Raw genomic sequence first — 27,091 nt, 5'->3', positions numbered from 1 at the left:
TTGAGAAGAGACAATATATGAATTGCTGGACAGCTTGAAAGCTATGATAAAAAAAAAAGTCCAGACATACTTCAAGAAATTATTAAGGAAAATTGCCCTGAAGTTTAGAACAAGAGGGTAAAATCAAAATAGAAAAAAACCTAACAATTATCAGTGAAAGAAACCATAACATGAAAACTCACAGGAAAATCATAGCTAAGTTTCAAAGTTCCCGAATCAAGGAGAAAATACTACAAGCAACTAGAAAAAAAAAAAAATTAAATACTGTGGAACTACAGTCAGGGTAATACAAGCTGTTACAACTTCTACATTAAAAGACTAAAGGGCATGGAACATTATATTCCAAAGAGCAAAGAAGCTGGGTTTGTAACCAAGTATAACTTAACAAGCAAAGCTGAGTGTAATACTGAATGGAAAAAAAAATAGACATTTAATGAACTAAAGGACTTTCATATATTTATGAAGAAAAGAAAAGAACTGAATGGAAAATTTGACCTGCTAGCTTCAGGAGAAAGATAAGAAGGTAAACATTAAAGACCAGTTATAAAGAATTTAATAAGGTTAAAATGTTTATTTCTTATATGGGAAAATGTTATCTGTAACTCTTAAGAATGTCATCATTACTCAGGTAATTTGAAAAAGCACAGACAGAAGGCTTGGCATTGAGTATGATGGGATGGTCCTAAAAAATAAAACTGGGTAAGGAAAGGTAAAATAGAGCAATTATACAAATGAGGTGTAAGTGAAAGAACTGTTACAGTGGAGGCAGGAGGTGGTGGAGGGCTGGAAGTGCTAGAACCTCATCATCATCAGAAGTAGATTAAAGGGGAATAACACAGACATTTAAGAGGGTATCAAAGTCTTCTTAACTAACAGAGAAAAGAAAGGGTGAGGGAATAGAATAAGGCAGGGACTTTTAGATGCATGTATAGATCAAGAAATAGGAGGGTAAAGGAGGGATTCTTAAAGGAGGGGAGAGGATAAGAGAGGTACTCTTACTAGAGCGGGTAGATTAAAGAATAGGAGGGTAAGGGGAAAGGATAGGGGAAGGATTCTTAGAAGGAGTACAGATTTGGAAGGAAGTAGTTAGAAGTCAATTAGACATCTGAATAGAGTAAAAAGAGGGAGAAAAGGATCAACAGTGATGCAAAATAAGATGGAGGGAAATATACAACTAGTAATTATAACCTTGAATGTGGAAGGGACAAACTTACCCATAAAATGGAAATAGATAGCAGAATGAATAAAAAACCAGAAGCCAATAATATGTTGTTTACAAGAAACACATTTAAAAGTGAGAGATATACACAGAATAAAAATAAAGCAAAAACAAAAAGAGAATTTATTATGCTTCAGCTGACGCAAAAAAAGCAGTGGTAACAATCATGATCTCAGACAAAGTTAAAGATATAATAAATTTAATTAAAAGAGATAAATAGGGAAACTACATTATGATAAAAGGTAGCAGAGATAACAAAGTAATATCAATACTAAACCTATATGCACCAAATGCTATAGCATCTAAATTTTAAAAAGAAAAGCTAATAAATTAATTAAAGGTATAAATAGACAATAAAACTATAATAGTGGGGGACTTCAACCTTCTCCTCTCAAAACTAGATAAACGTAACCTAAAAAACAGATAAGAAAGAAGTCAAAGAGATGAACAGAATCTTAGATAAGTTAGATATGACAGATATATGGAGAGAACTGAATGGAAATAGAAAGGAATACACCTTTTTCTCAGCAATACATGGTACCTTAAGAAAAACTGAGCATGTATTAGAGCATAAAAACTTTACAGTTAAACGCAGAAACGCAGGAGTATTAAATTCATCCCTTTCAGATCATAATACAATAAAAATTATATTAATAAGGGACTATGGAAACACAGATTAAAAATTAATTGGAGACTAAATAACCTAATCTTAAGGAATAAGTGGGTTAAAGAGTAAGTCATACAAACAATAAACAGTTTTACTAAAGAGAACGATAATGAAACAATATATCAAAATGCATGAAAGGCAGCAAAAGCTGTAATCAGAGAAAAATTCATATTTCTAAATGCTTATATCAACAAAATAGAGAAAGAGCAGACCAATGAATTGAGTATGCAATTAAAAAAACTCTAGAAAAGAACAAATTTTAAAATCCCAATTAAACACCAAATTGGAAATCCTAAAAATTAAATGTGAGATTAATACAACTGCATGTAAAAAAAATGTGATTTCATAAAATTACAAGTTGGTTTTATGAAAAAACCAATAAAACAGATAAACCATTAGTTAATATGAAAAAACAAAGAAGAAAACTAAATTACTAGTGTCAAAAATGGAAAGTGACTATATCACTAATGAAGATGAAATCTTCATTTTGCTCAATTATATGCCAATAAATTTAACAATTTAGATGAAATGGAAGAATATTTACAAAAAATATAAACTGTCTAGATTAATGGAAGAGGAAATAAAATATCTAAATAAATCTATTTTAGAAAAAGAAAATGAACAGGCCATAAATGAGCTTTCTAAGGAAAAAGCATCAGGACCAGGTGAATTTAAGTGAATTAAAGGAGTCTTACCAAACTCCTTTTATGAAACTAGTATGGTACTGACACCTAAATCAGGAAGAGCAAAAACAGACAAAGAAAACTATAGATCAATTTCATTAATGAATATGGATACAAAAATCCTAAATAAAATATTACTCAGGAGACTACAATAATATATCACAAAGATTATACAAGGTAACCAAGTGGTATTTATACCAGAAATGCAGGGATGGTTAAACATAAGGACAACTATTAACATAATTAACTGCATCAATAACAAAAGTAACAAAAATCATATGAGCATATCAATAGATGAAGAAAAAGCTTCCGACAAAATACAACACTCATTTCTATTAAACAAAAAAAAAAACCTTGAAAGCATAGGCATAAATGGATTTTTCCTTAAAATGATAAGAAGTACCTGCCTAAAACCATCAATAAGCATCACTTGTAATGGGGATAAACCAGAAGCCATCCCAGTAAGATGGCTATTATCGCCAGTATTATTCAATACCACTAGAAATGCTAGCAATAGCAATAAGAGAAGAAAAAGATGATGAAATTGAAGGAATCAGAATGGGCAATGAGGTAATAAAACTGTCTCTTTGCAGACAATATGAAGATATATTGGGAAAATCCTAGGGATTCAACTAAAAAGATAGTTGAAACAATTTTAGTAGAGCAGCAGGATATAAAATAAACCCAGACAGATCATCAGCATTTCTATATACCACCCACAAAACCCTGTAAGAAGAAATACTAAGAGAGACACCATTTAAAATAACTATAGACTGTAGAATACCTTGGAGTATGCCTGCCAACACAAACCCAGGAACTACATGAACATTAATTATAAAATAAGTTTTATGCAAATAAAGTCAAATTTAAATAATTAGAAAAATAGTAACTGTTCATGGGTGGACAGAGCCAATATAATAAAAATGACACTTCTACCCAAACTAATTTACTTATTCAATGACATCCCAATTAAATTGCCAAAAATTATTTTATTGAGCTAGGAAAAATAATAATGAGACTCACTTGGAAGAACAAAAAGTCAAGAATTATCAAAAAAAAAAAAGTATTTAAAAAATGTAAGGGAAGGAGGTTTAGAAGTACCAGATTTTAAACTATATTAAGACAGTAATTATCAAAACTATCTAGTACTGGCTAAGAAACAGAAAAATGGATCAGTGGAACAGAGCAGACATACAATACAGAGTAGTAAGTGATTATTGAAACTTTGTATTTGACAAACAAAGATTTAAGCTTTTGGAATAAGAATACAGTATTTGGTAAAAATTGTTGGGAAAATGAAAGTAGACTGGCAGAAATAGACTAATATCTTACACCATTTACCAAGATATGGTCAAAATGGAAAAACAACCTAGAAAATAAGAACAACATGGAATACATTACCTATCAGACTTACGGATAGGAGAATTTCTGAATAAACAAGAGGGAAAGCATTGTGAGATGTAAAGTGGATAATTTTGCTTACACTAAATTAAAGAGGTTTTGTACAAACGAAACCAATGTAGCCAAAATTAGAAGAAAAGCAGAAAATTGGGGGAGGGGGAATTTTATAGACAGTTTCTCGGATAAAGGTCTCATATCTCAAATATACAAAAAACTTTCTCAAATTTATAAGAATATGGGTCATTCTTCAATTGATAAATGGCCAAAGGATATGAAGATAGTTTTTGGATGAAGAAATCAAAACTATATATAGTCATGGAAAAATGCTCTAAATTGATTAGAGAAGTGCAAATTAAAACAACTGAGATATTACCTCATACCTATTAAATTGGCTAAAAAGATAAAAGGGGGAAATGATAACTGTTGGAGGGGATGTGGAAAAATTGGGACATTAATACACTGCTGGTAGAAATGTGAACTGATCTGACTGTTTTAGAGAGCAATCTGGAATTATATAAAACTGTGTATACCCTTAGACTCAGCAATACCACCATTAGGTTTGTTCCCAAGGTGATCAGGGAAAAAGGAAAAATACCTATATATTCTAAAATATTTGTAATAGTTCTCTTTGTGGTGAACTGGAAGCTGAGAAGATGCCCATAAACTGGAGAAAAGATGAACAAGTTGTACTATATGACTATGATAGAATACTATAAGAATAAGAAATGATTAGCTGGTTGATTTTATAAAAACATAGAAAGACTTGTGTGAAATAATGAAAAGTGAAATGAGCAGAAACAAGAGAACAATGTATATAGTAACTGTTTGAAGAATAATTGTGAACAATCAAGTAATTGAGTATTATAAATATTCAAATCAACTACAAAGGACCTATAAAGGAAGATGCTATCCTCCTCCAGAGAAAGAACTAATAAATAGAAGCACGCATAGTATGGTTTTATATATATTTACACATCAGTGTCAAGTGCTGGCCTTTTCTATTGCAGGGTGAGGAAGAAGTGAGGAAAACAGTTTAGGACTTAAAATGTAACCAAAAAAAATAATTACAATGTACAGAGGCTTTCGATTATCTGCTAAAATGGAAAGAGCTCTGGATTTGTAGTCAAAGGACCTTTGAATCCTCGCTCTGCCACTTTCACTCTGTGAAAGCTTGAACCTTCACTTTCTGGGTCTCACCTTCCTCACATGTAAAATAAGGAGATGAACTAATTAATCTGTAACGAACTTCTCAGATACACTTTTAACATTTTATGACAGTGCAACATTCTATCTATATTTAAGAACTTCTGTAATTATAGACCAATTCTATGTCTCAGTATATCAATATATTCATCAGATTATATCCTTCTTCAGTGGAGACAGGATTTCCAGACCCATCAGAAGGCAAAATATCTCCCCAAGTATTTTTTGGAGTCAACATTTTATAGTCTGGTGAAGATGGCCAAATCTTACAGGGTAAATTGAGCTTCCTCTGAAAACAGTTATAGTTAACATAAATTACTTTTACCAATCTTTTACTACTCTAGTTTGGTCTTGTTTTGCTCATGATGAGCAACTTTTTTCTCACAGCAAATAAGCAATTATTTATTGACTGTTCTTATCAATATCCTTGCAATTGCAAGAAGCCTGTGCTGCACTGTAATCACTAACACCCTTTTCAAGCTTCCAGGTTTGTTTTCTGAGGATTAATTAGGCTGTTTTGCAGGATGTAGCTTCTCATTTCTTAGTGTTGAACTACACTCTCCTGTGCACCGTGGTTTAACAGATGTTTCACCATCTTAAAAGATGGGCTTAAAAGATCTTTGAAATGCTTGAACTCCCTACACAAACAGCAACTGCTATATATCTATCAGTTGAAACGTGCTCTTGAAGAGCTCTAACTTTTGCACTTTTTTGAGAAGACATATGTACTCTTTAATAATACAGAATTTAAAACACAACAAAAGTGATTAAATCCAGCACTCAAATGATACAGAACTAATTAATAGTGGGGAAACTAGCTCAATCAAGTTTCATCTGGTAAAGGTCAGGCATTCTGAGTTAGCCAAGTGTCAGAAAAAGCACATAGGTTATGACCACTGCTGTCACAAAATGTAATCTTACCAAAACTAGTGCTTCTCCCAAGTAATTCTCACACTAGTGTAAAGCTGACACTTGAAAACGAACTATTACATCCGAGCATCAGTTCAAAAAACACTTATCTTTCATGTCTTGTGACCATACAGAAACACTAGTAGAACACTTCAAGGTTCTCAGAAGAAATCCCTGATGACTCTAGAGTTTGGCCCCATCATCCACAGAAGAAAGCCCAAATGAATGAAGAATGTTTATCGCCTGTACTGTTTATTGCCTGACGGGCAGCTGGATGGACAATCCATCCTTTGTCCATTGACACAGAGAGAGAGAGAGAGAGATACTGATTGATAGATCCATAGATGTATATATACACAGACATGGACATAGATTTATATATGCATATATTTACATACATATATATTTATAATTTTATATTCATATCTGAGACAGTTAATACAAATGGTCAACAACCTGAGCCAGAATTAAATAGGAAGAAGACAGTGAGCTGGACTGTTTTCAGAAAATTGCAGAACTCTTTTAATCATCCTCAAATTTCAGAAACCAAAGCCCATCTTTTTAACACCAATATTCTACTGGTGTATGGTTGTGAGAAATAAAATACACCAGTCTCTGAAAAACTGAAAATAAAATATTTTTAACATAGACTACTAAAATTGTTTCCTGAGTGGCCTCAAATTTTTTCTAACTCCAATCAACCCTTACATTCTGCTGCCTGATACATCTTCCCCAAAGATTACATTAGGTCACATCTCATATTCACTCAATACCCCACTCAAAAATTTTGACCAATATAGAAGTATAGTGTGGAGGAAAGATTATAATATTTGGAAATGGAAAAGAATTATAAATTTAGAACTTGAAGGGACTACAAAAGCCATAAGGTCTATCCTTCTCATTTAATAGATGTGTAAACTGAAGCAAAGAGATTACACACTTTGTTCAGGATCACAGAATTATTAAGTTTCTGGTAGCAGGATTTGAATCCAGGTCTTCCTGAGTCTAAGTCCAGTGTTTTATTAATTGTTCTCAAACTTTTTGGTCTCAAGAACCCTTTCCACTCAAAATTTACTGAGGACTCCAAAGATCTTTTGTTTATGTGGATTATAGATATTATCATGTTGGAAATTAGAACTGATAAAAATTTTAAACAGTTTCTTTAAACAACAATATACCTATTCATTGCATGTTAATAAATAACATTTTTACAAAAACTTACTGTATTTTCCAAAACAAAAAAAGTTCATACAAGTCTCTTTAATGTTTGGCTTAATGGAAGATAGCTTTCACAGATGTGTAGTTGGAAAGAGGAAAAGTAATGTTAGTGGTCAAATAACATCTTAGTATTATTACAAAAATAGTTTTGAGCTTGTGGATCCCCTGAAAGGGTCTGAGACCCTCAAAGGTCTTCACACTACACTTTGAGAACCACTAGTTTGGTAGAAAGTACACTAGATTTGGACACAAGCAGGGTCATTAAATTCTATTTACTACCTGTCAACTTACTTCTCTGAAGTTTTCTTTCTCCATCTATAAAATGAGAGAGATGGACCAGATTCAAGGGTTCTTAACTTTTTTTGCATCATGAGCCCCTTTGACAGTCTGATAAAGTCTATTAGACCCTTTCTTAGGATAATGTTTTTAAATTCATAAAATATGTAGGATTACAAAGGAAACCAATGACACTGAAACTGTTACCAAAATATTTTTTAAAAAGTTAATAGACCAGAGTTAAGAACCCTTTAACTAGATGATCTTTCAGATTCCCTTTTCATTTCTAAAACCTATGATCCCTAAAATTTCTTCTTTCTCTTCTATCACAACTATATTCTTAGAAACTATTACTGTCTAGGAAAATGCTGGATGGCATCAGTTCTGAATAACTATTAGTCAACAATAATAGCTTCCGTTGTTGTTTAGTCATTTTTCAGTTGTGTCCAACTCTTCATGATCTCTGTTAGGGTCTTCTTGGCAAAGATACTGGTGTGGTTCACCATTTTCTCCTCTAGCTCATTTTACAAATGAAATAACTCAGGCAAATAGGGTTAAGTGACTTGTCCAGGGTCACACAGTTAAGAAATGTCTGTGGTTGGATTTGAATTCAGGAAAAGGAATCTTTCCTACTCTAGGCCTGGTACTCTAGCCACTGTACCACCAATACCTCTGTTCCTTTGTTGCAAAATTTCTGATCTTTTGTTCTTATTTACCCAAAGCACAGCTGTTGTATAATTAAAAGTAATGACACTGTAACACCCCTATTGCGAATAAACAGAGAATTCTTTTTAGCAATTTTAATACAGTAAAGCATTTGACTTATTTAGAAGTCATTTACCTTGTAACTTCAAATATCAAAAAAAGTTGGAGAGCCAAAAAATAAGCAAAAGTCCAAAAGAAAGAATATAAGGTACAAGTACTAAAGCTCATGCATTTTAATAATAAAGGTCTTACTCACTTAAACCCTTACCCATGGCCTATTTACTTTAGATTACTAACAAATTTGGTTATGTTTTCCCAGCTCACAGCAGACTGCTATCTCAAAACTGGAAGGTAGGACCTGCTAAAATTGAAACTCAACACCAATTGTGGCAAAAAATTAAAGATTATGGCTACCAGTGATAAAAAATAAGAAATTAAAAAGTGAGCTTTAAAAAAGGTGGTATCACTTAAGGTTATTTATAAAGGCAATCAGCTTTATACATCTTGATATTACCCTTGAGGGCATATAAAGCACAAAAACTAATGTTTGTAATGGTGACAGTCATCAAGAAAAGAGGAAATTAATTTCAGCACTTTCTTTTTTTTAACAGGACAAGAGAGTGAATAATTTTATAAAGATAGGTATCCAAATTAAAAATGGTTTTGGCACTTGAAGGGGATAAACTTACATTATCTAGAAAACTAACTTATGTAAAAAGCTCCATTTCATAATAATAGAAGAAAAATCAAGCATCATGATATTTAATGCGAGCAAGCTTAAAAAGATGTACCTGCTTTTCCACTGAAAAGTGAGTTCTTTCAATCAATCATAAATAGGTGTTGTTAAGTATCTACTATGCTCTAAGAATAGGGCATGGGGCAGTCCTTGCCCTCAAGAGCTCACATTCTATTGGGAAAGATGTGTGTATGTATGCATGTGTATATTAAATATGTAATTATAAAATAAATAGAGGATACCGGGCAGAGGCACTAGAGACTGCAGGGTAAGGACTTATATAAAAGGTAGTCTTTTAATAGACAATTTGTTTAAAAGACAAAATAAAACAGAGCTCTGTAACACCTTCAAACGGAAAATATCTAATACAGAATAAAAAGAAGCAGAAGTTTTCTTTTTTATTGTTAAACAAAGACACATTCAGTCTTACTTTCAAAAATTCATAATAGTTGGGAAGCTTTTAATTTATCCTGGGTGAAAAAAATTCCAGAGAATTCACAGCTAAAATAAAATTTCAACGTAAGGTATAATAATTATGTTACACTAAAAGCTTTTAATTAAACAATTAAGCAACTGTGTTATTTACCTGTCTGTTCCTTTCATCCATAATCCGAGTAATCTGTATTTTCTTCCGCCCCATTTTTGCGCTTGCCTTTTCTTCTTTACAATCCAAATAACTATTTAATTCTAGAATTATTTCTCTTCAGTATCCTAATGCATGGTACACAGCTTCTCCTGTTTCAGGTTCCAGTCCAAAGGCTGCTTCTGAAACTATTTTTTTAAGATCTAAAAGAAATAATAGAATTTATGACATAAATTACAGAAAGCAGATGATACTTCAAGATAAATTTCTGTCTCCAGGAATTCCAAAACTGTTTTTTATGCAATACATAATCAATACATAGAACTGTTTCTTCTAAAGTTGTTGGTCCTGTATGATAACTACCAAAATGTAAGTCAACATTATGGAATAGATCTCTGGAAGTAAATCCTTTGGTTTTCCAGATGATCTTACTCTGGAAAAATTTTTCTTGTCAAACTTAACTCTCTTCTACCATTTTGGAAATTCAGTAACTCTAATTCCATCTTTAATGGAAAGAGAAAATAGTTTATCCTGAAAATATGACAAATCCAGAGTGTTCACTGGACTTCAATTTCTAAAGAAAATTATATGATTGTTCCTTCCCTCAAATGTTCCTAGTTTATATTTATATTTATATTTCCTAGTTCCTTCCCTCAAATGTTCCTAGTTTATATTTATATATTTATATAAATGTTGTGTTTATATTTCTCATTTTCTACCTTAATATAATTTAGACATACATACACACATATGTATTGTATTTTGCCAACTTAAAAGAAGATTTTATAAACGACCCACCAAGATTTTATTAAGATAAAATGGTTGTGAAAGACAGACACACTAATACAATGATGATACAGCAGTTGATCCAACTGCAGTTAGATACCAATTTGTAATTATGCAAGAAAATTTACTAAGCTGTCTATACTCTTTGGCCCAGCAATTCCACTAGAAGGCTTATATCACGTACCCCAATAACATCAAAAATAAAAACAAAAATATAGTATTCACTAAAATATTTGTAGCACTATATTTTGTGGTAACAAAAAAAAAGTGCCCATCAATAGGGGAATGGATAAAAAAGCTATAGTATTTGAATGTAATAGGGACATTACTGTGGAATTAGAAATTATCTGAGGAATTCAGATAAACATGTTAAGATTTGATAAAGAACAAAATAAACAGAACTAAAAAAATACATAACTACAACAATATGAAGGAAAAAAGTACTAAAAAGGAAGCCAAACTTTAAGTAAGTTAAAAAAACAAGAAGAGTCCTTAAAAAGACATAATTAATTAAATAATTAAACATACACCTCTCCTTATTGTAGAGAAGTGATGAGGAATTACTACAAGAATGCTATAAGTCATAAGTTGTAGTGATAGCATCTGTTAAATGGGGAGGGGAAAGAAAGGAAGGTACTTTCACCCCCATTCCTTAGAAATTAATGATGCAAAGATAGTGCAACACTTAAAAAACTTATATTATGAAAAATAAAGTTATATTTTCTTTTTTTTGCCTTGATAATTTATTTTTAATTCACAACATTCACTTTCATAATATTTTGAGTTTTTAATTTACTCCCCCTCCCACTCCTTCCTCCCGCCCCAGAGGGCATGCAGTCTGATACAGGCTCTATTTATATTCATATTAAATATATTGTACCATTAGTCATGACTTAAAGTACAATTAGAACTAATGGGAAGAATCATAAGAATGAAGCAATAAAACAAAACAACAAAGGAAAAGGGAAGCAAATAGTTTGCTTCCATCTGCATTCAGACTCCATAGTTCTTTCTCTGGATGTGGACAGCAATTTCTACTTTAAGTCTTTTGGAGTTGTCTTAGATTCTTGTATTGCTATGAAGAGCCAAGTACACCAAAGTCAGTTATCGCACAATGTGGCTGTTACTGTGTACAATTTCTCCTGGTCCTGCTCATTTCCCTCTGCAACAGTTCATGTTGCAATTGATGGGCATCCCCTCAATTTCCAATTCTTGGCCACCGCAAAAAGAGCTGCTATAAATATTTTTGTACATGTGGGTCCTTTTCCCATTTTTATGATCTCTTTGGGATATAGACCTAGAAGTGGTATTGCTGGCTCAAAGGGTATGCACAATTTTGCAGCTCTTTGGGCATAGTTCCAAACTGCTCTCCAAAAAGGTTCGATCATTCCAATTTTCCCACATCTTCTCCAACATTTATCATTGTCCTGTTTTGTCATGTTAGCCAATCTGATAGGTGTGATATGGTCAGTTGCTCATGGGTAGGCCAAGCTAATATAATAAAAATGATAATTCTACCTAAATTAATTTACTTATTCAGTGCCATACCAATCAAACTACCAAAAATTATTTTATAGAGCTAGAAAAAACAGTAACAAAATTCATCTGGAAGAACAAAAAAATCCAGAATATCAAGGGAATTAATGAAAAAAATGCAAGAGAAGGTGGCCTAGCCATACCAGATCTTAAATTGCATTATGAAGCAACAATCATCAAAACTCCTAGGTACTGGCTAAGAAATAGAGTGGTGAATCAGTGGAATAGGTTAGGTATATAAGACACAAAAGTCATGATTTAAAGTACAATTAGAACTAATGGGAAGAACCATAAGAATGAAGCAATAAAACAAAACAACAAAGGAAAAGGAAAGCAAATAGTTTGCTTCCATCTGCATTCAGACACCAAAGACTCCAGCTTTTGGGATAATCAGTATTTAACAAAAACTGCTTGGAAAACTCGAAAAAGTTATAGCAGAAACTGGGCATAGACCAACATCTTATACCCTATACCAGATAAAGCCAAAATGGGTACAGGATTTAGATATAGAGACTGATACTATAAGCAAACCAGAAGAGCAAACAAGAAATAGTTAACGTTTCAGATTTATGAAGAAGAGAAGAATTTATGACCAAACAAGAGACAGAGAGAACATTATGAAATACAAAACAGATAATTTTGATTACATTAAACTGAAAAGTTTTTGCACAAAGCCAATGCACCCAAGATTAGGAGAGAAGCAGAAAACTGGGAAAGAGTTTTTACAACCAGTGTCTCTGACAAAGGCCTCATTTCTAAAATATAGAGAGAATTAAGTCAAATTTATAAGGAAACAAGTCATTCTCCAATTGATAAATGGTCAAAGGATATGAACAGGCAGTTCTCAGATGAAGAAATTAAAGCCATCTACAGTCATATGAAAAAATGCCCTAAATCACTATTGATTAGAGAAATGCAAATCAAAACAATTCTGAGGTACCACATCACACCTATCAGATTGGCCAACAAGACAAAAGAGGAAAATGATAAATGTTGGAGAAGATGTGGAAAAATGGGAACACTAATGCATTGTTGGTGGAGTTGTGAAATGATCCAACCATTTTGGAGAGCAATTTGAAACTATGCCCAAAGGGCTATAAAATTGTGCATACCCTTTGACCCAGCAATAGCACTTCTAAGGCTATCTCCCCGAGAGATCATTCAAATGGGAAAAGGACCCACATGTACAAAAATATTTATAGCAGCTCTTTTTGTGGTGGCAAAGAATTGGAAATTGAGAGGATGTCCATCAACTGGGGAATGGCTGAACATGTTGTGATACATGAATGTAATGGAATACTATTGTGCTATAAGAAATGATGAACAGGCTGACTTCAGAAAAACCTGGAAAGACTTTTATGGATTGATGCTGAGTGAGATGAGCAGAACCAGGAGAACAGTGTACACAACAGCCACGTTGTACGATGACTAATATTGATAGACTTAACCCTTCTCAGCAATACAAGGATCTAAGACATCTCCAAAGGCCTCATGATGGAAAATGCTATCTACATCCAAAGAAAGAACTATGGAGTCTGAATGCAAATCAAAGCACGCTATTTGCTTTTTTTTTCTTCTGTTGTGTTTTCTTTCCTCTTTCTGGGGGTTCCTCCTATTGGTTCTAATTCTTCCTTACAACATCATTAATGTGAAAATATGTTTAACAGGAATGTATATGCATAGCCTGTATCAGATTGTGTGCCATCTTGGGGACGGAGGTGGGGAGGAAGGAGGAGAAAAATTTAAAACTCAAACGTTTATGGAAGTGATTGTTGATAATTCAAAATAAATTAATAAAAAAAAAGAATACAAGTCATTCCCCAATTAATAAATGGTCAAAGGATATGAACAGGCAGTTTTCAGAGGAAGAAACTAAAGCTATCTGTAGTCATGTTCTAAATCACTAATGATTAGAGAAATGCAAATTAAATTTATATTTTCTTGACTTTACTCCCTTTATAATGTTAAGCAGATATAGGAAAATGCTAATTTTCAAAGAATTGAGAAAAGACAGGAGAAAATTCAAAAATTAAACAAGTACAAGTTTTGCCACATGGAATTTTGTCAAATCTGACTCAGGGCAGCATGGTATAGTAGAAATAATAATGCATTTGAATTCTAAAAACAACCAAAAAGAAGCATAACAATCAAAATCATCAAAAGAAAACTTTTAAAACAAGCAACCCAAAGAACTCTTAACACAAACTTAAGATACAGATTATAGAATCCTGACTACAGACTCCCAATCACTGTTTGTCTCCCAAAGCTGTAACCTAAGCCCTCTTCCCTTTTCTCCTCTGTACAATTGTGTTTAGTGATCCCATCAGCTCCCAAGATCAACTTTATGCAGATTCCTAGATTGACATATTCAGTCACCCAGGTTTGATATCTTGATGTGATTCTCAACTCATTATTCATAGCCAACCCATATATCTAATCCACTGCCAAATTTTGTCATTTCTACCTTCCTAACTTTCCTTTTTCTCCATGCCAACAGCTACAACCCTAGTTCAAATCTTCATCATCTCTAGCCTATGCCATATCAAAAGCCTTCTAACTGGTCTCCCTGCTTCAAGTGTTTCCCCCACTCCAATCTATCCACCACTCAACTGCTACTATGATTTTCCTAAAACATTGGTCTGTCCATGTCAAACCTTATTCAATGAGCTCCAGCAGCTCCCAATGACTTATAGAATTCAATATACAGTCCTTTTTCTAGCAAGTAAGGTGCTTCCCAACCTGGCCCTTTCCTTTCTCAGCCTTCTTACATTTTAATCCCCCCTCCACACACTCTACAATCCAGCTACACAGGCCAATTTGATTCCTCCCAAATGACATTCAATTTCCAGACTTGATGCACTTGCCTTGGCTGCTCCCATGCCTGTAATATCACTGCTCATCTCTACATCCTAGCTTCTCTCAAGTTCTGTTCAAATATCACCTCCTATGGGAGGTTTGGCCATTTCTATCCTATATGCTCCTCCCCCCCACCCCCCGCCCCATGCAGCTAGTATCTTCCTTCTGAGATTACCTTCGATTTATACTGTATCTATCTTGTACATACATAATTATTTGCATGCTACCTCCACCAGAATGTGAACTTCTTAAGGGCAAGGACCATGCTTTTGCCTTTCTTTGGATTCCCCAGAGTTTATCATTCTAATGTTTAATATTCTAATTGTTAGGAAATTTTTCCTCATAAAAAATTATAATAGTAATTGGTCTCTGGATAGATTTTATGAAACAGATACGATCCAAGAGTGAAATCAAAGAAGCAAAAAAAAAAAAAAACTGGAATTAGAAACAAAGCTTGAATTAGAAATACAGGATGAATAATAAAAGGAATTAACAAAAATTTTACAAAATATGCAGAAGGAACTGAATAAGGAGGAAGAACAAAAATTCTATTAAAACAGACTCAACACTATTAAACTTTAAAACCATGGGGGTTGAGGTTAGGGGGTGGAGAGGGAGAGTTTTCACAAACTTTTAGAATTAATGAGACAGATTCTGGAAATTTCGCTCAGTAATATATGTATATGACAATATTAGTAAAGATTCATATTAGTAAAATAAGACAATTCTTATCTCAGAAAACATGACAAAAATGACAAATATAAAATTTAACTAGTATAAACATAAATGGAAATGGAATAAATTCCTCTATAGAAAAACCATTACTGAATGGGCGAAAATTCTTAAATCAACAATATGTTCCTTATAGGAAATATATCTAATAACAAAAGATTAAATGGATTCAAGATTGACTAAAAGTTACCATTCTTGAGTGAATACCATAAAATCCAGAGTTGTGGTGATATCACAAAACAAAGCTGAATTCAAATTAGAATTCATTGATTTATACACATATACATATATAAATATACACATATATATAATGCTTAAAGACATAAAGAAAAGAATATCAATATTAAATATTTAGTCACCTGAAGACATGGTGGCTTTATTTATAAGGATAAGTTAGATAAGTTGCAAAGAGAGTTATATACAAAATGAATGATATGGAGTTTAGGCTAATACAGCAAGAAAATTAAAGAAATATATACACAAAGAAATCAGCTTTGATACATAATAGAATCACAAAATTTTGAAGTGGGAAGAGACCTTATCAGGAAACCTAACAAGGAAACTCTATCCCAACATTACTGAAAATGGTCAAGTAGTTTCCACGTGAAGATCTCAGATAACGAGGAACCCTTTCCCTCCTAACTCATCCCATTTCACTTAACAATTGTTGATTCTACCTTCACAACATCTCCTCTACACAAAAACATGTGTTGCATACTTCATGATGGTAGGTATATCCAAAGAATTTTTAAAGGAAAATTTACTGAATACTAAATCATAAATGACAGTCTGATCAAACTAAAGAAATAAAAATTTAAACAATTTTTAAAGCTTTTCTTTGCAAAGATTCCTTTTAATCAAATATTTTCCTATTTCTGTACAAGGTACAATTATCCTTTCAGTCATCAAGGTTCACAACCTTAGTGTCATCCTTGAGTCTTCATTTTTATTTCCCCTGTTTATCCCATCAGTTGCCAAAAACTGTCACTTCTATTTCCACGGTATCTCTCTCAGGTTCCCTTTTCTCTATTCATACAGCCACTACTCTAGTTCAAGTCACCCTCTCCTCTCTACTTGAATTATTGGTAATTAGGCTCCCTGATTCAAGTCTCTGCCCTGTACAGACCATTTTTGACACAACACTAAAGTGATTTCTCCTTAAACAAAGGTCTGACCATGATCCTTCCTTGCTCAATACTCTCCAATATTGCTTTCTTGCCTTAGTGTCCAATACAAACTTTTCTGTCTGTCATTCAAAATCCTTTGAAATCCAACTGCAGCCTACATTTCCAGACTTAATATAGATTATATTCATCCAAACTGAGCTGCTTGCTATTCTACCTTATATCTCTGTGTCTTTGAACAGACTATCTCCCATGCCTTGAATTTACTTCCTCTTCACCCAATTCTCTTAGAAACCCTTCCCAGGAGGACTCAGTTCAGGTGACATCAAAAGAAAGCCTGTACTCATCTCTCAGTTCTTATACTATTACTACCAGATATCTATTTTACATATATTTTGAATTTGTTTATCTACGTCATTTTGTTTCTTCTCAATAGAATTTAATCTCCTTGAGGAAAAGTATTACATTTTTGCTTTTGTAATACTAGTATTAACAGGGTACCTGGTTCACAGTAGCATCATTTAGCAAATGTTTGTTGAATGTCTGAGGAAAAAGTTATCCAGAAGTTAATGCCAAAGGCTAGAATTTACTAATTATAACCAAATCCCCTAAAGAGATCATATTACAACTTTGTTGTTTTTAGTCTCTAAGAGCATAGCACCATAGCTCATATATTTGTAGACATTCAAAAAAGTTTGCTTCTAAAGATACTAAACATATTTAGTAAATATATTTAATTTTCTATATCAAAGAGAAATAAAAATATTATAAATACGTATTTGTGAAAAAAACAAGAAACTCCTGGAGCATATTATAAATACATATTTGCAAAAGAAAAGGAATAATCCTGTATTCTACTTATTGCTAGTACTTCAGTAGCTTTGATGTATATTATGAACCCCATACTTCAATTTTGCACATCAATTAAAAAAAAGCATATTTCATATCATACATGAGATGCCAAGGATTTGGGTACCTGAGTGTTCCCTTAAAAGATAACATTTCATAAACAATAAAACTTTGATAAGATTACAAAACAGTTTCAGTAATTTTATCAAAGTATTCTATTTTCAATATCCTCTCATCAAAAAGTAATTTATTATATTCCCAGAAGGGCTTCATTTCACAAGTACACTTACTCCAATGAACTGCTGAGAAATTCTCACGGTCTTACTCCCTATAGTCACTTGCAAGTTTTCACACATCCATTAACAAGCCAATTATAAAAACTATCTTTTTTCCTCTGTTTGGTAAATCTGCATTCTCATGGATGTTTTATCTGCTCAAAAGAAGGAGCAAAAAAATAAGAAGATCTATATATTTATAGGAAAATCAGAAGTGCTCTTTTACAAAGTTACCTATGCAAGTTTTTCAAAGCATTCAAATATCATATCTCTATTACTTGTAAAAATAAACTTAGGCAACAAATTCTAAGCTTAACATTTAATCTATAACAGCCTAACCCATTTCTTACCATTAAATTTGTAGATAAATTCAAAATATGAACTCAGATAACAGGTACTAACGCTACAGAATTACTCAGTTAACAAAACTGAAAGTATTACTATACCATAAAACTGCTAAAAAGCATTAAGGTTTGCAAATTTTCTTAACACAGAGACTTAACAGCCTGTTTGAAATTGACTCTGGCATATTCTGAGCTGTCTGTCACCATCATTGAGTCACATGTGGAAAATAGTGCAACTATCACATACCACCTCACAACTAATAAGGAGAGAAAGCAAGAGGCAATTAGGCAAAGAAGACATCTCATAATCTATTCATCCCATACTAAAGATATAGCCATGTCATTCTGATGCTGATGCAGCTTAAAAAGACAAAGACGTAGCAGAATCTCACAAAAATTTTAATTTCGTATTTCTTTATAATCAAAGTTATCTTTCTTGTTAAGAATTTTAAATGACCAAAAAAATAAGGAATTATAATTTTCATAAAACTTCACAAAATCACATTGGATGTTTAAAGAAACAATAAAAAAAATCACATATTATTATTCAACCCATCAATAAGCATGTACTGTGCTAACTAAGCTCTGCATATATGAAGATACAGAAGTGAAGCAATTCCCTGACCACAGGGAATTTATATTCCAATGTGGAGAATAACAAATATATACAAAATGAATACAGGATAGTTTTGAGATGGAGTGTACTAGCAAGCTAAGTGACCAGGAAGGAAAGATGAATCTTTCAGAAAACCAGAGAAGCTCCCAGTCAGCCAGTACAAAGATGCAGAGATGAGAACTGGACTACTGTGTGCAGAAAAATGAACAAGCCAGAAGAACTGAATCAAACGGTCCGAGGAGGGGAATAAAATGCAAGAAGGCTATGAAGGTAAGAAGGGGTATGGTAAGGCTATGAAGGTAAGAAGGGGTATGGTTGTAAAAAGATTTGGATGTCTAAAGGGGGAGTTTATGTTTCATACTGTGGGGAAACAACGTTAAGAAGGAATGGGTGATATGATCAGACCTATACTTTAGGAAAATCAACTTGGTGGCTATATGTGGGATTGACAAAGGCAATATGGTCAAACATGAGAATATTCCAATAGTCTAGGAGAAGGTGATGAGGGCCTGAACTAGAGCGGGGGCTGTGAGTACAGAGAAAGGAATATAAGTAAGAAATGTTGTAGAGATAGAAATAATAAAGGATTTCCAAAAGTCTCTATGCAGTTTTAAGCTTTAATAGCTTTAAGAAGGAGTAGACTGCATGAAGACTTCTGGAACTGCCTATATTTGACCACTGACTATAAATGTGAGGAGTCAAGAATGACACCAAGTCAAAGCAAAGAACAATGAATTGTTGGTTCAATACCCAATACATATATGTGTGTGTGAGAGAGAGAGAGAGTGTGTGTGTGCGCGTAAATTTTAAATCAACTTTAACTTCTCATATTAAAACTCATACAAGACAAAAATAAAAATATAGGTCAAAATTAGACAAATTCTAATAAAGTTTTTTCATGTACCTTACATTAAAGGTCTTGAAACTACTATTCCCCTATATCATTAAAGGAAAATAAAACATCTAAAGACATATAAGGTGAAATCATATTCAGTGTATAAGTGTACATTATTTAAAAAAGAGTTAATGTAATTTCAACATCAAGTTGTTTTTTTTTACTGAACATCAGTAATATGCTCCATGTCAGAACCAAGATAATGAGGGTTCTGCTCAATAAGCTTCACAAAATAATTCAAAAGACAACACACATACAAATAGAGAGGAAGCTAGAAGACAAGGCTTCTTAAATAAGAAATTAGCATTTGTTCCAGGCCAACTAGATGACAGAGAATGGAATAAATGAAGAAAAGAAAGGCTATGGAATCACAAAATCGACAGACATAAAGTATTATCTATACCACCCCAAAAAGAATGCCTATTACAAAATGCCCAATAAATGGTCCTCCAGTTTCTATCTGAAGACTTGCAAAGAGGAGGAATCCATTATCTCTTATAGCAGAGTCCACTGTTCTTACAGACAGTTCTAATTTTTAGAAAGATTTTCCTGATATCAAATCTTAATTTGCCTCTTTGCTACTTTTACCTGTTGCTCTTGGTTCTCTTCCACAAAACAATCCTCCAAAGACTTAAAAATAGCTATCATGTACCCGAGTCTTTCCTTCTCTAAGCTAAACAAGCCCAAATCCTCAACAAATTCTCATGTGGCAGGGATTCAAGACGCTTCACAACTGTGGTTGCCCTCCTCTAGACTCTATTCAATGTTCTTCCTAAAATGTAGTGCCAAGAGCTAAGCAAAAACTCCAGATGTATTCCTGAACACCATGCTTCTCAGTACAGCCCAACATCATATTAGCTATTATGCCTGCCATGTAACACTACTTTTTCATGATGAGTCTACAATCCACTAAAACACCAAGATCTCTTCCACACATATTGCTATCTGTGCCTTTCCCATCTTGTATTTGTGAAACCGATTTTTTTTTTAACTCAAGTGTATAACTTTGCAAATATTCCTTTTAGATTTCATATGAGATTCAACTCAGTGTTCTAACTTGTCAAAATCTGTTTGCATCTTAATTTTGTCATGCATGTCAGCTTTCCCTCCCAGTTTTGTCATTTGCATATTTAATAAGCAAACCACCAATCCTTTTATACAAATAATTGATAAAAAAATATTAAGAAGCACAGAGCCAAGTATAGCTCTCTGGGGAATTCCACTGAAAATTTTCAGAGGTGACATCAAATCATTTGTGAACATTTTTTAAGTCTGGCCATTTAATCAGCTCCAAATCATCCTAACTGAACTATCACCTAGCATACACCTCTACATGCTTTACAAAAGAAAACTGACCTATTATTTCTCCAAGTTTAGGAAGGAAAAAAAATATGAAACGAAAAGTGAGATAAAAATACATGATGATAAAATGCAAGCAATAGGAGTCTGTTGAAACAGAGCTTGTTTTACAGAACCTCCAATGTTCATTCCAGCTCTAATGTTCTGGGTTATAACACAACTCTATCTTAGGTTAGAATAGTTTGGAATGATGTCATGAAAGAAGCAGGACTTGAACTGGAAAATTTTCAAAGGACAGATAGCATAATCTAAGAAGGGACAATGGCTAAGCAGAAGAAATAAAATGAGCCAAGGCAAAGCAGAAATAAGTATAACATGTTCTTGGGAGAGTAAAAAGACCACAGTGGCCATCAGATATCCCTTGTTTGGGAATAAATAAGTGAAGAGTAGTAGAAATCCCTAAAGACAAGCAATTTCAGTGGTATAAAAGATACTGGGAATTGTTCAAAGTACTCAAGAAGAGTAAAGTGATCAGGTTTTGGTGGGAGACATAGATGTTCAGCTACAAAATCTTATTACGACTCAAGTCAACAAACATTTATTAAGAAATTATGAGCACCAGCCCTGGAGTCAGGAGGACCTGAATTCAAATTCGGCTTCAGACACTTGACATTCGCTAGCTGTGTAATCCTGGGCAAATCACTTAACCAAGATTGCCTTGCAAAAAAAAAAAAAAAGCTGATGCGCCAGGCACCTTGCTGAGTATTAAGGATAAAATGAATGTCAAAAAATAGTACTTGCTCTCAAAGAGCTCACAATCTAATGGGGGAAACAACACATACATAACTATGTACAAATAACAAAGAAAGGATAAACTGGAGATAATCTTACAGGGAAGGCACTAGCATTAATCAGAATCAGAAAAGGCTTCTTACAAAAGGTGGGATTGTAGATGAGACAATTATGCATGCAGTATAATTCAGTGGGCTAATTACAATGAAATTTGTCCCATAAGGATAATGAATTTGAACTCAGATTACCACAGTCCAATCGTGGAATTATTTCCTTTTCTCCCCCATCTATGTCAGCTGGACCTAACAATTCCTAGGCACAAGATGACACATAACAATTTCATTGTGACACCTAAGTATTTTTAGTACAATCCTATCTAAAACTATAGAAATATATTTCTAAAAATATTATATATCAGGGTTTCTTGAACAGCCCACATCTTGCCACTTATCAAGTAAAGTTAAATGACTGAATGAAGAAAATGTAAAATCTCACTTTCCATGCTGTTTGTTGACAATAAAATAACTGGTAGAATAATGTAAACCTAAAAGCTCTCCTCCAACAAGCTATTTCTCATGCATATATGGATCATGCAAAACTTACGAAAATATACCATGGCAAATAATTTGTTCTACAACATCAAATGAGGCACATGATAGGGAAATACATGTTCAAAAAATATGTTTTCTACTGTTATGGAGGATGTTAGCACCAAGTCCAAATGAAAGAAGGATTCCTTATAGATGGTAAAGTTCTTCATAAACTTCTGTATTTGCAGGTGACAATGGCATAAAGCCGTGGGATACTGAAAAGCCTCAAAAATGAGATCCATAATCACTCAAATGAGTTCAGTCTAACTATCCACACAGTAAAAATCAAATGGATGAGGCATACCTATTGTCTAGAATATATTCGGTGAGAGAGGCACTCCATCGTACTATTCATCAGCAAAATACCCTGAACAAATAATGCAGATGAAAAATGGATCCAGAACTGAATGAGAGAAAAAAAGAATAAATTATTTTTTTTAAGTCTAGGGGAGAGATAGTTAAGATAGTGGAATAGAAGGGAACAATACAACCCAACTCCCCCTATAACTACTCCAACAATAATCTAAAAAGAATGCCAGACTGAGTAGGTCACAGGAAAATAAAGCATTAACTTCAGTGGATCATCTTTTCAACCAAAGATCACAAATTCAACCTATAGATAAGTGACCAGGTTAGGAAGTGTGGAACATTAGTGGGTCAGGATCCTGAATTCAGTGCCCAGAGCTCAAACCAAGGCCAAAAGCACAGGGACACCCAGAGCTGATCTCAGACTCAGCCACAGAACTAAGTAAGGGACTGCACAAAGGGGTACCCAGGGACTCAAGATAGGCCACAGTGGATCACAGACTCAGCCCGTAGCCTAAGCCAACCACTCAGGGAAGTAAGCACTGACTCATTACCCAGAAATCCCAAATGAGCCAGGGACAACCAGAGCAAAAAGTGGGGCATCTCCCAGAAAAGATGGGAGTATGGACTCAGCACCCCGAGATGTGAGTTAAGCCTGCTACACAAGGATTCTTAAAATTGATCAAGCACTTAGCCCTAGCCCAGGCCAAAGGTTCATGGCCTGATCATAGCACTAAGTACACAGAGTTACAAGATAGGTGAGTAGGAAGGGGACATCGGAACTGTTCATAGACTCTGTCCACAAGATCAATTAGAATTCCTAGGAGAAATGATATAAGAGTTTCTAAAAATGAGTTTAAAATATAATTATAAATGAAATAAGAATAGAGGAAAGAATTATAAAAGAAATGAGATTTAAGGAGGAGAGACTTGGAAAGAAGATAAACAGTTTGACACAATAAATACAAAACATTAGTCAAGTAATATACTCCCTGAAAACCAGAATGGAACAAATAGATAATTCCATGAAACAATACTACTAAAACAAAATCAAAGGACTGAAAAAAAAATAGAAGGGCATGGTTATCTAACATAAAAACCACCAACTATCCTGGAATAAAGATCAAGGAGAAACAATTTAAAAATCATTGGACTACCCAAAAGACACAACCAAACAAAAAGCCTAGATACATTTCAACGGCTTGGATGTCTTAGAACAACAGGGCAAAGTGGAATTAAAATCCACCAGCCTCCTCCTGAAAGAAATCCCAAAATGAAAACTCCTAGGAAGATTAGAGTAAAAATTCAGAACTTACAAAACAAGTTAAAAATACTGTAAGTAGCCTAAAAGAGGGCAAAAAGTTCAAAGAAATCACAGTAAGGATCACACAAGATTTGGTACCACCACAGTAAAGGAGAAAAGAACATGGAATATGATATTCCAAAAGGCAAAAGAAAAAGATTTACAACCAATAATAATTCCCACAGTAAAATATAGTATAATACTCAGGGGAAAAAATGAACTTTTTATGAAAGAGAACTCCAAGTGTTCCCAATGAAAAGATGATAACAGTAGAAATTTAGAAATACAAAATAAAAGAGTAAAGAGGAAAATAAAAAGGGAAAGACAAGCAAGCAACTGAAAAAGGCTTTAGAATAATAAAGTGGATTCTAATGATAGGAGGTGAGGTGGAAGACCTAAGTACTTCTTAAGAACAATGACATCAGCAGGGTTTATAAAGGGTGATTTTTGTTATAGTTTGATTATTTTAAAAGGAGAAAGTAAAGGGAAGGGGGGAAGAGAATAGACTAGGAAAGAAAAAGGGAGGAATAGGTAAGGGGTACTTTTATCACAAGCACAAGTAGAAGGGGTGGGGACAGTGGCATTACTTCCAATGAAGTGAAGAAAACCAGAACAATTTATTCTATAACAATATGATAAAGGAAAGAAAGGAGGTAGGGAGGAAGGGAAGGGAAAAAACCTGTGCTCTGAAATTAAATGTAAATTCTTTCTGTCTTTTAAAGTACTTTATGATCTGGCCCCAATCTACCCTTTCAACTTTATTGTATATTACTTGTCATCATGTACTCCACAGTCCAACCTAAGGAGTCTACTAACTATTCAGTAACTTTCTTCTGGCTGTCTCTCTTCCTTGGAATGCACTCTCTCCTCACCTCTACTTCTTAGAATGTCTAGTTTCCTTCAAAAACTTGTGCGCCATTATATGAAGCATATGCTGATGTCACCTCACCCCCAGCTGCTAGTACCCTGTTCCTCAAAATTACCTTGTATTTACTGTATTCATAGTTGTATGTTTTTGCCTCTGCCCCTAGCTCTTATGTTACCTAAATTTGTTTTCCTCAATGGTTAACAAACTCCAAGTGATTTGTCTTCCAGCCTGTAATTATCCAAACCTTGTTCTTTGTCATCCACTGCCCACTCCCTCCTTTCTACCTCTTAAAATTCATCTCCCACCCCAAAACCCTATTCTAAAACTACCGATCCCTTAGATCCCTTACACTATGCCCTTCGGAACGCCTATGCCACAGATAACAAATGTTCTTTCATCTTGAACCTTGTCCTTTTCTACTCCATCAATCTTCTTGCTCTCACTGAAACCTGGCTTCCTCCTGCTTTCCTGGCCATCCATTCCAGCACTGGTTGCCCTCTTACTCATACTGTCATCCAAGTCAAGGTGGGGGAGTAGGAATATCTGATTCTCTCCACTGTTATTTCTAGCTTCTCTCTCTACCTCTATCACTCAGTAATCTCTCCTTCTTTGAGGTTCACTCAAGCCATATTGATTGCATGGACAGTAAATTATTTAATTTGAAAAGACTACAAGCCACAAATAAGGCGGAAGGAGAGCTGGTCTGCAACTTTTTGTTTGCAGATGATTGTGCACTTAATGCAGCCTCTGAGGCTGAAATGCCACAGAGTATGGATTGATTCTCTGCCACTTATGCTAATTTTGGCCTGACAATTAACACCAAGAAAACAGAGGTTCTCCACCAGCCAGCACTAGACCATCCATATATGGAATCATCAGTTACAGCAAATGGTAAATTTTTGAATGCTGTGGATAAGTTCACTTACCTTGGCAGTATACTTTCCAGGGATGTACATATAGATGATGAGGTTGACACATGCATTGCCAGAGCTAGCTCAGCATTTGGGAGGCTCCAAAAGAAAGGGTGGGAGAGAAGAGTAAATATTAGGCTACCTACCAAACTAAAGGTCTACAGAACTGTTGTGCTGACCTCATTGTTGTATGCCTGTGAAATCTGGACAGTCTTCCAGTACCACACCATAAAACTGAAACTACTTCCACTCGAATTGTCTTAGGAAAATTCTGAAGACGGCTTGGCAAGATAAGGCACCTGGACGCTGAGGTCCCTTCTCCAGTTGAACTGCCAAGCATTCAAATTCTACTGCACAGTGCAACTCCAGTGAGCTGGCCATGTTGTTTGAATGCCAAACATATGTTTGCCTAAAAGATTATTTGAGGTAGAACTCATACAAGGCAAGTGCTGACACAGTTGTCAGAAGAAATAATACAAGAATACTCTTAAGGTCTTTCCAAAGAACTTTGGGACTGATTGTGAGACATGGGAGACACTGGCACAGGACTATCCAGCATGGCATGCCCATATCAAAGAAGGCACTGGGCTCTATGACCAAAGCACAACTGCAGTAGCTCAAAAGAAATTCGAGATGTGAAAATTTAGACATCTCCTTCTCAAATGTTCAGAGATTGTTTGTGCCCAACCTACAGTAGAGCCTTATGAGCTCATATTAGTCTGATCAGTCAACTGGACACATTGTACACTGACATCATGATGTCATTTTGGTCCTCTTCGAGTACAAAGGACAACAATGAACTTCCAGGTTCTACCTTCATCATTCATTCTAGGGAACTGTGACAGACAAATAGACAGAAAGAGATAAAAATATAGCTATATAGATACTCTCTCAAACACCCTAACTTCCTAGTTCCTCAACTTATTCTTTTCCCATGACCTACTCCCTTCACTCCACCACAGGTACTCTGAGATGACTGTACCCTGGATCTTGCCAATTATCCACAAGTGTTCCATTTCCCTGTTCATAAACTCTGAAATTCCCTTATCTGATCAAAATCTGTTGTCATTACACCTCTCCCTCTGTCTTGCAAATCCAAACTCCAAACTTCATCCTCATTATGATCTCTATAATTTCTTGACTCTTCAGTTGTTGTTTTTTTGTTTTGTTTTGTTTTTTTAAACCCAGGCCATCCTCTTTGCCCTGGCTACAGGCTTCCCTTCCCCTTCTTGACAACCTGGTGAACCAGCTCAAATCTACACCATCTACATCTCCAGGTTCTCCTTGTCTAATTGCTCCTTCTCAGTCTTTGATTATCTTCATGCAGATCACAGCTACTAAACATAAGTCTCCTCAAACTACTCTCAGTCCTCTTTTTCTTCCCCCCTTCTATACAACTTCATTTAGTG

The 27,091-nt window shown here is 34.2% G+C and overlaps 1 protein-coding gene across 10 annotated transcripts in view; it reads right to left on the bottom strand.

Annotated features, from left to right (window-relative positions):
- MEF2A (myocyte enhancer factor 2A) overlaps positions 1 to 27,091 on the bottom strand; it is a 236,637-nt gene that overhangs the window by 127,685 nt on the left and 81,861 nt on the right. For 9 of the 10 annotated variants that reach the window (XM_027852028.1, XM_027852027.1, XM_027852032.1 and 6 more), the window contains one exon: positions 9,604 to 9,803. In XM_027852028.1, the coding sequence (XP_027707829.1) occupies positions 9,604 to 9,657 (54 nt within the window). In that variant the 5' untranslated portion in view covers positions 9,658 to 9,803. Of the gene's footprint in view, positions 1 to 9,603; positions 9,804 to 22,598; positions 22,698 to 27,091 lie in introns of all 10 variants that reach the window. The other variant, XM_027852029.1, reaches the window with a different exon arrangement.

This window comes from Vombatus ursinus, unplaced genomic scaffold, assembly GCF_900497805.2.
Source record: "Vombatus ursinus unplaced genomic scaffold, bare-nosed wombat genome assembly UNPS02009205.1, whole genome shotgun sequence".
Lineage (NCBI taxonomy): Eukaryota > Metazoa > Chordata > Mammalia > Diprotodontia > Vombatidae > Vombatus > Vombatus ursinus.
This window is presented reverse-complemented; position numbering and strand designations above follow the sequence as displayed.